The sequence below is a fragment of the Lipotes vexillifer genome, unplaced genomic scaffold, assembly GCF_000442215.2.
Source record: "Lipotes vexillifer unplaced genomic scaffold, Lipotes_vexillifer_v1.1 scaffold2116, whole genome shotgun sequence".
Taxonomy (NCBI): domain Eukaryota; kingdom Metazoa; phylum Chordata; class Mammalia; order Artiodactyla; family Lipotidae; genus Lipotes; species Lipotes vexillifer.
In genome coordinates, this window is record NW_006791713.1 from 340236 (window position 1) to 352512 (window position 12277).

Genomic DNA, 12277 nt, shown 5'->3' on the forward strand with positions numbered 1-12277 from the left:
TAAAAGAAAGAAGATGCATCCAGATAGGAAAGGAAGAAGTAAGACTGTCTCTGTTTTCAAGCGACATATTAGGAAATCATAGTCTACAAGAAAACTGTGAGAACTAATAAACTCAGGGAAGTTGCAGGTTGCAAAATCAATGTACAAAAATCTGTTGCATCTCTATACGCTAATAACAAAGTGTCAGAAAGGGAAGTTAAGAAAACGGTACTATTTACAATTGCATCAAAAAGAATAAAAAAAAAAAAAAAAGAATAAAATACCTAGGAATAACTCTAAACAAGGATATGAAAGATCTCTGCACTGGAAAGTATGAGACATTGATGACAGCAAATGAAGGAGACACAAATGAACGGAAAAATAATCTGTGATTATGGATTTGGAAGAATTCATATTGTTTAAAATGTCCATACTACCCAAAGCAATCTACAGAGTCAGTGCAATCCCCATCAAAATTCCAATGCCATTTTTCACAGAAATAGAACCATCCTAAAATGTGTATAGAACCACAAAAGAGCCAAATAACCAAAACAGTCTTGAAGAAAAAGAACAAAGCTAGAGGCATCTCACTTCCTGATTTCAAATTATATCCCACATCTGTAGTAATCAAAACAGTATGTTATTGGAATAAAAACAGACACATAGATCAGTGGAATAGAATAAGAGAGCACAGAAATCAACCCATGCACATACAGTCAGTTAATTTATGACAGGGAGCCAAGAAGATACAATGGGGAAAGGACAGTCTCTTCAGCAAAGGATGTTGGGAAACCTGGGCAGCCACATGCAAAAGAGTGAAACTGAACCTCAGTCCTACATCATAGGCAAAGATCAATTCCAAATGGATTAAAGACTTGAACATGAGACCTGAAATCATAAATCTCCTAGAAGAAAATGCAGGTGGTGAGCTCCTTGACATCAGCCTTGGCAATGATTTTTTGGATTTGACATCAAACGCAAAAGCCACAAAAGCAAAACTAAACAAGTGGGACCATGTCACACTAGAAGCTGCTGCATAGAAAAGGAAATCATTAACAAAATGAAAAGGCAGCCTACTAAATGGAAGAAAATATTTGCAAATTATGTATCTGATAAGGAGTAATATTCAAAATATATAAAGAACTCATACAACTTAATAGCAAAAACAAAACAATCTGATTAAAAAATGGTCAGGGGCTTCCCTGGTGGCGCAGTGGTTGAGAGTCCGCCTGCCAATGCAGGGGACACGGGTTTGTGCCCCGGTCCGGGGAGGATCCCACATACCGCGGAGCGGCCGGGCCCGTGAGCCGTGGCTGCTGAGCCTGCGCGTCCGGAGCCTGTGCTCCACAACGGGAGAGGCCACAACAGTGAGAGGCCCGTGTTCTGCAAAAAAAAACAACAAAAACAAACAAGCAAAAAATGGTCAGAAGATCTGAATAGACATTTTTCCAGTGAAGACATGCAGATGGCCAACAGACACATGAAAAGATGCTCAGCATCACAAATCACCAGGGAAATGCAAACCAGACCACAGCAGGACAGCACCTCACACCTGTCAGAATGGCCATTATCAAAAAGACAAGAAATAACAAGTTTGGGCAAGGATGTGGAGAAAAGGGAGCCCTTGTGTGCTGTTGGTGGGAGTGTAAATTAGCGCGGCCACTATGGAGGATGGTACGGAGAGTCCTCAAAAAATTAAAATTACAACTATTATACAGTCCAGAAATTCCACTGCTGGGATTATATCCAAAGGAAAGGAAAACACTAACTCAAAACGATATCTGCATCCCTGTGTTCATTGCAGCATTGTTTATAACAGCCAAGACATGAAAACGCTCTTAAGTTTACATTGGTGGATGAAGAAATTGTGGTATAAATATGCAACGGAATTTATATCGTTGCATAAATGGTATAAATTCTGCCATAGAACAAGAAGGAAATCTTGCCGTTTTTGACAACTCAGATGGACCTTGAGGATATTATAATAAGGGAATAAAGTCAGACAGAGAAAGACAAATACCATATTATCTAACTTTTATGTGGAATAAAAAAAAAACCCATAGATACAAAGAACATTTTGGTGGTTGTCAGAGGTGTGGGGTGGGGGTTGGGTGAAGTGGGAGGAGGTGGCAGAATAAGCCTGGGGCTGTAATGTACAACATGGTGACTGTGGCTAATAAGTATATTTGAAAGTGTCTAAGAGTTAGGTCTTGAAAGATCTCCTCACAAGAAAAAAGTTTTTGTGACTGTGTGTGGTGATGGATGTTAACTAGACTTACTGTAGTGATCATTTTGCCATATAGACATATATGGAATCATTATGTTGAACTCCTGAAACTAAAATAACATTATATGTCAATTACATCTGAATTTTTTTAAGAGTGATTGTGGTAGGCCTCAGTAAGAAAGCTGAGCGAAGACTTGACGGGACTTAGTGGATACCTGAGAGAAGAGTGTTTCAAACAGAGGAGACGTCTAACCTTTAGAGTAAAAGCCCAGAGCAGCACCATGCCAGGCAACTGGCAAGGCTGGAGTAGATGAGCAGGGGGAACAGGGGTCCAGGAGGCGGCCAGGGATGCAGGGTCTTTGCGGGCGTTGCAAGGGCCGTGGAATGAGGAGCAGCGGGTAATGCCATCGGCCTTATAAAGGGTCCCTCTGGCTGCTTTGTGGAAAGTAGACTGGTCGGGAGGAGATGGCACCCCTTGGAAGGCTACTGCAGTACCATTGAGGCAGGTGAGAAATTATTAGATCTAGTTTTTAGAAAATACTCATCAGAAGTTTTTAAAAAACTGTTTGCTAAAAAAATCAATTTTATGCTTTCCTAGATACAAATCTCTGGGTTTTTTGTTTTGTTTTGTTTTGTTTTTTTTTTTGTCTTTTTTTTTTTTTTTCGGTACGCGGGCCTCTCACAGTTTTGGCCTCTCCCGTTGCGGAGCACAGGCTCCGGACGCGCGGGCCCAGCGGCCATGGCTCACGGGCACAGCCGCTCCGTGGCATGTGGGATCTTCCCGGACCGGGGCACGAACCCGTGTCCCCTGCATCGGCAGGCGGACGCTCAACCACTGCGCCACCAGGGAAGCCCCAAATCTCTGTTTTAAAAACTTTGTGGAAAGGTGTGTAAAGTGTACCCTCAACGTGCTTGGAGAGCGGAATGTTCTTGTCTTTTGTGGTTTTTGAGAAAACGTCATTGATGACCTTTAGAGAGCCACATCTTAGTGGTCCTTCCAAACATGAAAGGTTTATAACAATAGTGCACAGGATAATTTTGTATAAAAAGTGGTTTCTTAATGTGTTGTCTCTATTTATACAAGCTTTGCCACAGGAAATCTACAGAGAGTTGTCCAAAGGTAAAATACACATTGCGGGCTTCCCTGGTGGCGCAGTGGTTGAGAATCCGCCTGCCAATGCAGGGGACACGGGTTCGAGCCCTGGTCTGGGAAGATCCCACATGCCACGGAGCAACTAAGCCCGTGCGCCACAACTACTGAGCGCATGTGCTGCAACTACGGGAGCCCACACGCCTACAGCCCGTGCTCCGCAACAAGAGAAGCCACTACAATGAGAAGCCCGCACACTGCAATGAAGAGTAGCCCCTACTCTCCACAACTAGAGAAAGCCCACACGCAGCAACGAAGACCCAACGCAGCCAAAAATAAATAAATTAATTAAATTAAAAAAAAAAATCATTGCCATGACATTCTTGCCATCTTTTTTGTGACATTGATAGTGAGTATGTATAGTACTCATTTGTTTCACAAGATGGGGAGATAGAAGAATCGCTTGATGTATTTAAAAGGTATTGCGTCTACTCTGGAAGAGAAGAGGGGAAGATAGATGTTAGAATCACCTAATGCTAAAAACCTTCCTGTTACCCTGTACACAGTGTTTAAATCAAGCAGGAGCAGCTCTTGTTCTGTGAGGCTGTGGTTGGCTGTGCGGCTTTGTCGTGAGAGCGAATGCGAAAAGGCTTCCTTCTAATCCTCTTGCTAGAGACTGACTTCTTCTGGGTTAACACTTTGCTTCTGTTGAAATGAATCTAGCCATTAGAATGGGTAACAGAAGCTGTTTTCGTTCACTAATTAATGCCTTGTGGCAAGTTGACATACCCAAATCGGTAATTACCAAAACAGGCTCTGTAGGAAAGGAGCAAGGATTAAAGAGGTAGGAATGGAAGCAGCTGAAGGGATGACTGTGTGCAGCGGTGTTCCGAAGACAGAGACTAGGGAAGTCCAAAAATAAATTTATTGCAATTAGTTTCTGGTTATATAATTAAAACAAGCAAATAGTAGCGTAGATGGAGAAAACCCTGGTGTATCCTGGATGTTGGGGAAAGCTTGAATATGTGTATAAAGTACAAAAGACAAACGTTGGGTAAAAATGTCCATCTTTTTATTTTATTACTGAAACTATTGCTAAAATTTAAGAGGGTTTTGTTTTGGGGGTTTTTTTTTGCGTTACGCGGGCCTCTCACTGTTGTGGCCTCTCCCGTCACGGAGCACAGGCTCCGGACGCGCAGGCTCAGCGGCCATGGCTCACGGGCCCAGCCGCTCCGCGGCATGTGGGATCTTCCCGGACCGGGGCACGAACCCGTGTCCCCTGCATCGGCAGGCGGACTCTCAACCACTGCGCCACCAGGGAAGCCCGAGAGCGGTTTTTAAAGTGACTCTTTCTGACATGTTATGTAAGCAAGCCCCTCTGAAAATACCAATTCTCTGCTTTGGGAAATGTTGCTTTTGGATGTATTACCTAATTTATTTTATTCTCATATCTGGTAACATTTTGGCGAATTCAGCAATCTTCAGGAAGAGCCAAATTTGTAAGAGTATATTTTGGAGGTTGACTATTCTGAAAAGTAAGTCTTCTTTTCTCTTTCCTCAGAATGAACTCTCAGATACACGTGCAAAATTCCACATACTTTTTCTATTCTTTGTGTCGACAATGTTCTTCATCAGCGTATTGTCCCTTCTCAGCTACCACTGCTGGCTAGTTGGAAAAAACAGAACAACCATAGGTAAGTAGGTTAAAATAAAGCATAATTATTTAGGAAAATGGCCACAGATGAACATGAAATCTAGAGAAGGACAAAAGATGATAAAGATAAAATAATTCTGTATTAAAATTAACTTGGACTGGATAGGAACAATGGCTGTTTAATAAATGTAAAGGTTCATAATTTTGAGAAGGTTGAGGAAGTAAGATTGATTTTTATATATTTTTTCAGTAGAGTGTGTTGTATATAAAAGTAGAGAACTGACTATATTTTATAAATTTTAATAAAGGCTGTTTCCTGCATTTGTTGTATCACTAATGTTAGCACTTATGTCCCTTTTGTGCTCATTTTTTTAAAATGAAACTATTGGGGAAGAATTCAGTAAGGTATTCCAATAATTGGACACACACTTCTTTTTTTTTTTTTTTTTTTTTTTTTTTTTTTTGCGGTACGCGGGCCTCTCACTGCTGCGGCCTCTCCCGTCGCGGAGCACAAGCTCCGGGCGCGCAGGCCCAGCGGCCACGGCTCACGGGCCCAGCCGCTCCGCGGCACGTGGGATCTTCCCGGACCGGGGCACGAACCCGTGTCCCCTGCATCGGCAGGCGGACTCTCAACCACTGCGCCACCAGGGAAGCCCGACACACACTTCTTAAACAACGGTGGTGGGGCATCGCTCAGACTAAACCATTGGCATGTAAGCAGCAACACCAGCCGTAACTGGAATATTGAGGTATTGGCTAACAGAATGGGGATCTGTCACAGTGTTTCCAAAGAAAGTTAAACACTCCCTGCTGTCTAAAGGAGAGTTGGACACATTTTAGCATAGAAAGCTGCAGACGTTGTAATGAGCTTCTTAGGTACCTTTATATTTGGATCGCTTTAATGTCGTGTCTGTGGGGTCCTGTAAAAGATGGCGGCTCCCAGGGTAAGGGTGCGGTGCCCCGCCCTTCCCAGCCCGCTCTGCTGCTGCCTCTCTTCCGGTGCCCACGCTTTCATCCCTTTCCGTGTGAATAAGCTTCCTCACGTCAATTAATGTATCATCGTCACGGAATATCCTGTCATCTCTTCACCTTTAACCCGAGGTCACAGAAGGCAGCCCGCCTGCAAAGCCTAGCTCTTCAGACCTCCCAAGCAGCTGGACACTGAGAGGTTTCACACAGAAAAGGAGATTTCTTCTTTTCAAAACTGACGACTCCGGTGGCCCTATTTTCCCACCTGGCGTCATTCGGTAGGAGCTCAGTAGTGGCTGACTGCTTCGGTGGCCACGAGCATCTAATTGGCCTCGGTTCCCACCCTGCTTCATTGGTTTCCCACCCAAACCCTGTAGGTGTCTGACAGGTGAGTGCTTCCTGGGAAACACACTGTTCTCTTAAAAACAATCTTTTTCAAACGTTTTTACCAGTGACTACAGTAAGAAATGCATCATTTTATATCACTACCTAGTGCACGCACACACATTTATACAATTATGTAATTAGAATAAGCAAAATCTTCGTAAAACATCATTGATGTCTACTATGTCCAATACACTCTAATATTTTCTGTTCTAGTTCTTTAAAAAGAAATGCTGGTTTCAAAGCACTGAATTGATTTTACAGCCTATTCAGATGTTTAAACCCACACTTTGAAAAACCTTCCCCTAACACACCACTCCCCACACACCCTGGTGTTACCCAGGTCTCCACTGCTGCTTCCAGATGTCCTTTGGGGCATCACTTGTACCTTCCTCATAGCTGTCACCGCCCTACCTTGAATCATTTCTCAAGTTAGAGTTTCTATTAATACATTCAAACTGCTGCTGTCACCCCAGAAAGGCTGGTTGGTCTCTTTGATCCTGATAGCCAGTCATTCCTGTACCCAGACACTGAACCTTTCACATTTTCACCTTGAAGTTTCCATTCTCTGACCATTCTCTGTCTTTATCCGTTCAGCTCTCCCTTTCCGTGTTCCAGTGTGTGCCCTTTTTAGCTTACTGAGTCCTCCACACTCCGCCACTTTTCTCCCACGTTTCTTCCCTTCTGGTTTTGTTTCTCACCCTTTTCCATTCTAGATCCTATAATAAACGCCCTCAAGCTCCCAGCAGCACCCTCGCATTACACAGGCCCCTAAGTGCCTCATCTCCCATAGCGCTCTTGCCAGTCCCTGACCCAGGTTATTCCAGCGACGCGTTCTTCTCCCAGTGCGATGGGGCTGGAGAGAGCTGGTGAAGGCCGTCTCGCTCCCACAGAGGTGGTCACAACTACAGATTCAAAGTCTCAGACCTCACTTAGGCCCTCAGCTCTATTTGGCAGTAATGTCACGTGTCTCTGATGAGGTTTGCCACCTTATTACCCACAATAGGTATTCCAGACTTTGATCATCCTCCCTAATTTCCTTACCTATTTTGTGAACGCTTCACAGAAAAATTAGAAGTTGTCACAAGTAAATTCTTATCGTCTCACCTTTATAACCTCACACAAACATTGCTACTTTCAAACCCATGACTGTCACCCTCTTTCTAACTTCTGCGGACACAATGTCTTTTCTGGTATCTATGGTTAGTCTTTAGAACTTTTCTAAAGGCCATCCCATTTCTTCTAGAACTTTCTTCCATCAGTTTTTACTTCACTTTTCTGTGTCATCAACCTTTCCCAATCCGTCTCTCCCTGGCTCCTTCTTATCCATAGCTTATAAAACATTCTGCAATGCATTCTGTCTTTAAACAGAGATCCTAGGCTCTGGCCGCCATCAGCTTCGTCCCTTGTTATTATTCATAGCTCAGGATCGAGCTCAGGCGTCACCTCCTGCATATTTCACCTTCCTTGGCCACCACCCCGCATGTATCTCTATCACACTATCATTCTGATAGAGTTTTGTTAGACTGTGGGTTCTTTGGTCAGAATTTCATCTACTTTACCTTGGGATCCCAAAACCTGGTGCTGTGCCATAGGCACGTAGTAGGAAGTTGATAAATAATGAATGAGTGAAGTTGTAAGAGACAGAATATCTTTAAAAAAAAAAAGAAAGAAAGAAAAAGGCTACGGTGTATTGAACATTCTTCAGTCGATTTTCCTTAATATCACATAATTATTTTGACATTTTCATTTTATAAGGGTGATGAAATATTCAAGAGGTTATATTTTTTCCCAAAAAAAGTTTAAAAAGAAAAAAAATTGGTACTTTCCCTCCCTCCTATAATTTTCGAATAGGTTAACTCTTTCTTTTTTGTAATATGTATCTGTAACAGAATCATTCCGTGCACCCACATTTTCATATGGACCTGATGGAAACGGTTTCTCGCTTGGATGCAGTAAAAATTGGAGACAAGTCTTTGGTGATGAAAAGAAATATTGGCTACTTCCAATATTTTCAAGGTAGTTTATAAAATGCACGTCTCAGAAATTATGGAACCTGTGATTGTCTCTCTGATTAAATGATTCAGAGAATATAGTATATTATGACATTATGAGCCTTAAGAGTGAAAACTCAGAATATCTTGATTACATGAAGTATTTGATTTTTCATGTTTTTTATAAGAGGGTGAAGGAGAGTTTGGGCGTATATTTGAGTGAGAAAAAAAGATTCAGAGAAAATAAGAATCACTCTTTCTCCTTCAAAATGAAAATAAGTTTGTGAAGTAAAGAATCATAAGAATTTATATTTATTAGCCATATCTTCAAAGATTTCCAGTACAGGTTATGTATTCTGTTGTGTCTTAAATCAAAGAAGACCCAACACATAATGCAGTTTTTACCTGCATTTAAATTTAAATGAGAATATATGCTCAAGATGATTCATAATTTCCTTTTCTCTCAAATTCTCAGCCATCCTAGGCCATCTATATACCAAGAATCATTATAGAGAAGGAAAAAGTATTTGAAATTCAAGTACCCTATTTGTAAGCGTTGTGGATTTTTTTCCTTTTTTCCCTTAACAAGGAACTGTATTGCTTGTTATTTTGTCTGAAAATGACATATTTGCATTCTTTCTCTTTTTTTTTGGCCACGCCACATGGGATCTTAGTTCCCTGACCAGAGCTTGAACCAGGCCCCAGCAGTGAAAGTTCAAAGTCCTAACCAGTGGACGGCCAGGGAATTCCCAATTGCCTTCATTTTTTTGTTGTTGTTGTTCGGTATGCGGGCCTCTCACTGCTGTGGCCTCTCCCGTTGCGGAGCACGGCCTCCGGACACGCAGGCCCAGCGGCCATGGCTCACGGGCCCAGCCGCTCCGCGGCATGTGGGATCTTCCCAGACCGGGGCACGAACCCATGTCCCCTGCGTCGGCAGGCGGACTCTCAACCACTGTGCCACCAGGGAAGCCCTTGCCTTCATTTTTGAAAGACATTTTGCTTGGTATAGAATTGTAGATGCTGCTTGCATTTTTTCTGATGAGAACTTTGTGGATATTATGTTTATTATTGTTTGTGTAATATGACATTTTTCTCTGGCTGCTTTTAAGATTTTGTTTATCACTAGTTTCTTGCAAATTGATTATGACATGCCTGGTGTTGTTTTCTTCATGATTCTCGTGCTTAGGATTGTTGAGCTCCTTGGATCTGTAATTTTTAAACTTGCATCAGATTTGGAAAGTACTTTTAACCACTGTCTCTTCAAGTATTTCTTCTGTCGCCTCCCTCCCCTTGTCCCTGCAGGGACCCCAGCTACATGTCTGTGGCTCCTCGGGAGGCTCCGCCACGGCTCACTGGTGGCTGCTCACCTTCTGTTCAGTCTTTTTCCTGAGTTTCATCTTCAAGTGCGCCAGTCTCTTCTGTGCGCTCTATCTGTTGTCTCTTATATTCAGGTGTTTCCACTCCGACTGGTTGGAACATAGACTGTTATTTTTTAAGGTTATTTTCTCTAAACAGAAATTTCAATGTTGGCAGTTGGGTTTTTTGTCTTTGGGTTTTTTTCCCCTTCCTTGAAGATGTTGTTCCATTATCATCTGGCTTGTGTTGTTTGTGTCAATAAATCAGCCTCTCTCTTATCTTTATTCCACTGTTTGTACAGGCACACCTCGGAGATTATTGCAGGTTTGGTTCCAGACCACCGCAATAAAGCAAATATCATAGTAAAGTGAGTCATACGAATTTTTTGGTTTCCCAGTGCATATAACAGTCTGTAACCATAGACTGTTAATTGTTCAATAGCATTATGTCTAAAAAAAAAACAATGTACATACCTTGATTTAAAAATACTTTATTGCTGAAAACTGCTAATCGTTATCTGAGCCTTCAGCAAGTCGTAATCGTTTTGCTGGTGGAGGGTTTGAAATATTGTGAGAATTGCCAAAATGTGACACAGAGACCCAAAGTGAGCAAATGCCGTTGGAAAAATGGCACCGATAGACTTGCTCAGTGTAGGGTTGCCTCAAACCTTTAATTTATAAAAATCACAGTATCTGCAAAGCACAGTAAAATGAAACACAAGAAAAGGAGGTATGCTTGTAAATTACTATGTCTTTTTTCCCCCTGTGGCTACTTTTAAGATTTTATCTTTATCACTGGTTTTAAGTAGTCTGATGATGATGTTCCTTGGTATGGTTTGCCTCGTGTTTATCCTCTTTGGAGTTCATTAGGCTTCTTGGATCTATGAATTTGTCGTTTTCATCAAATCTGAATTATTTATTTATTCATTTAGTTATTTATTTATTTGGCTGCGTTGGGTCTTCGTTGCTGTGCGCAGGCCTTCTCTAGTTGCAGCGAGCAGGGGCTACTCTTTGTTGCTGTGTGCGGGCTTCTCATTTAGTGGCTTCTCTTTGTTGTGGAGCACAGGCTCTAGGTACACGGCTTGCAGTAGTTGTGGCACACGGGCTCACTAGTTGTGGCACACGGGCTCACTAGTTGTGGCTTGCGGGCTCCAGAGCACAGGCTCAGTAGTTGTGGCACATGGGCTTAGTTGCTCCATGGCATGTGGGATCTTCCCGGACCAGGGCTCTAACCTGTGTCCCCTGCATTGGCAGGAGGATTCTTAACCACTATGCCACTAGGGAAGTCCAATCTGAATAATTTTGAAATAATTTTCAGTTGTCTTTTCTGCCTGCTTCCCTCTTCCTGTGCCCTTCCCCCACTAGCTTTTCGGGTTCTCTTAAATATATGTCGTGACCCACCCGTCATTGCTGTTGTCCCTCCCTTCTCCCCCTCCATCTCTTTTCTCTCTTTGCTTCAAATTGGATTGTTTCTATTGTTACGTCTGTGAGTTCATTTATCTTTTCTTCTGTATTGTCTACTGTTAAGCTCATCCAGTGAATTTCTTATTTCAGATATTATATTTTTCAGCTCCGGAAGTTCAATTTGGTTCTTTTTTATATCTTACATTTCTTTTTTCTTTATATCAGTTAATTCATGGACATATTTATAATCACTGTTTTGACGTCTTTGTTTCAAGTGTTCATGGTCATTTCTAAATCTTTTCTATTGACTTTCTCTCAGTTGTGATCACATTTTCCTGCTTTGTATGCTAGTGATTTTTGATTGGATGGTGGACATTTTGAATTCTGAGTTTGTTTAAATTTTGTCTCCCTTTAAAGAATGTTGGATTTTGTTTTGGCAGACTTCTGTCTCAGCTTAGTCCTCCTGACGCTTGTTTAAACCTTTGGTTGGGTGTAAAGTAGCATTTTCTCTAGGGCAAGTTGAGTCCTACAGCAAAGGTGGGAGCCTGCTGCAGTCTCTGCCATAGCCACCTGTTCAGTGAGGTCTCTCTACTCTGGCAGGTCGAATGCAAGTGGCTTTCCGTGCTGTGCAGGCTCTGAATTGCTCAGCTTACGCTCCCCAGCATTCTTTTCCCAGGTTCACACGTGTGGCTGAGTATTCATCAAAAGACTCGAGTAAAACCCTGTGCAGATTTCTGTGGCCCTGTCTCTGCACATATCCCTCTTCCTCAGCTCTGTCCGATAGAAGCAAACCTCCTCGTCTTCTCGAAACTCCCATCTCTGTCACCTTAATTCAGTGAGGCCACCTTGCTCTGCACATCCCCCTGTTGGTGCTCAAGTTCTGGCAGAAGCTGCAACTCCTTGGTTGGTTTCTCTTCTTTCAGACACCACAGTTCTGTGCTGCCTGTTTTGAAAAGAGTTGTTGTATGTACTGTTCAACAGGAGGTCAAATGTACCGGTTAATCCATCTTGGCTGGAAGTGGAATTCCCTGCGGTACACAATGTTTTTAGAATGCAGAAGACATAGCTGTACTTTTTTGTAAGTTGTGAACTTCTTGAAGCCAGAGATTTTCTTCTCTTTTGTTCAGTGGTATAGCCCTAGCACTTCAAATGGTACTCGGAACATCCAGTATATTTTCGTTTAATGAATGTTGTTGAAAAAATAAATATGTGGAACTTAAC

The 12277-nt window shown here is 42.3% G+C and overlaps 1 protein-coding gene across 2 annotated transcripts in view; it reads left to right on the top strand.

Annotated features, from left to right (window-relative positions):
- The window catches only part of ZDHHC20 (zDHHC palmitoyltransferase 20), a 70076-nt gene that overhangs the window by 52908 nt on the left and 4891 nt on the right, over nt 1–12277 (top strand). For both annotated transcript variants that reach the window (XM_007464503.1, XM_007464502.1), the window contains 2 exons: nt 4858–4990; nt 8196–8322. In XM_007464503.1, coding sequence (XP_007464565.1) covers nt 4858–4990; nt 8196–8322 — 260 coding nt within the window. The remainder of the gene's footprint in view (nt 1–4857; nt 4991–8195; nt 8323–12277) is intronic.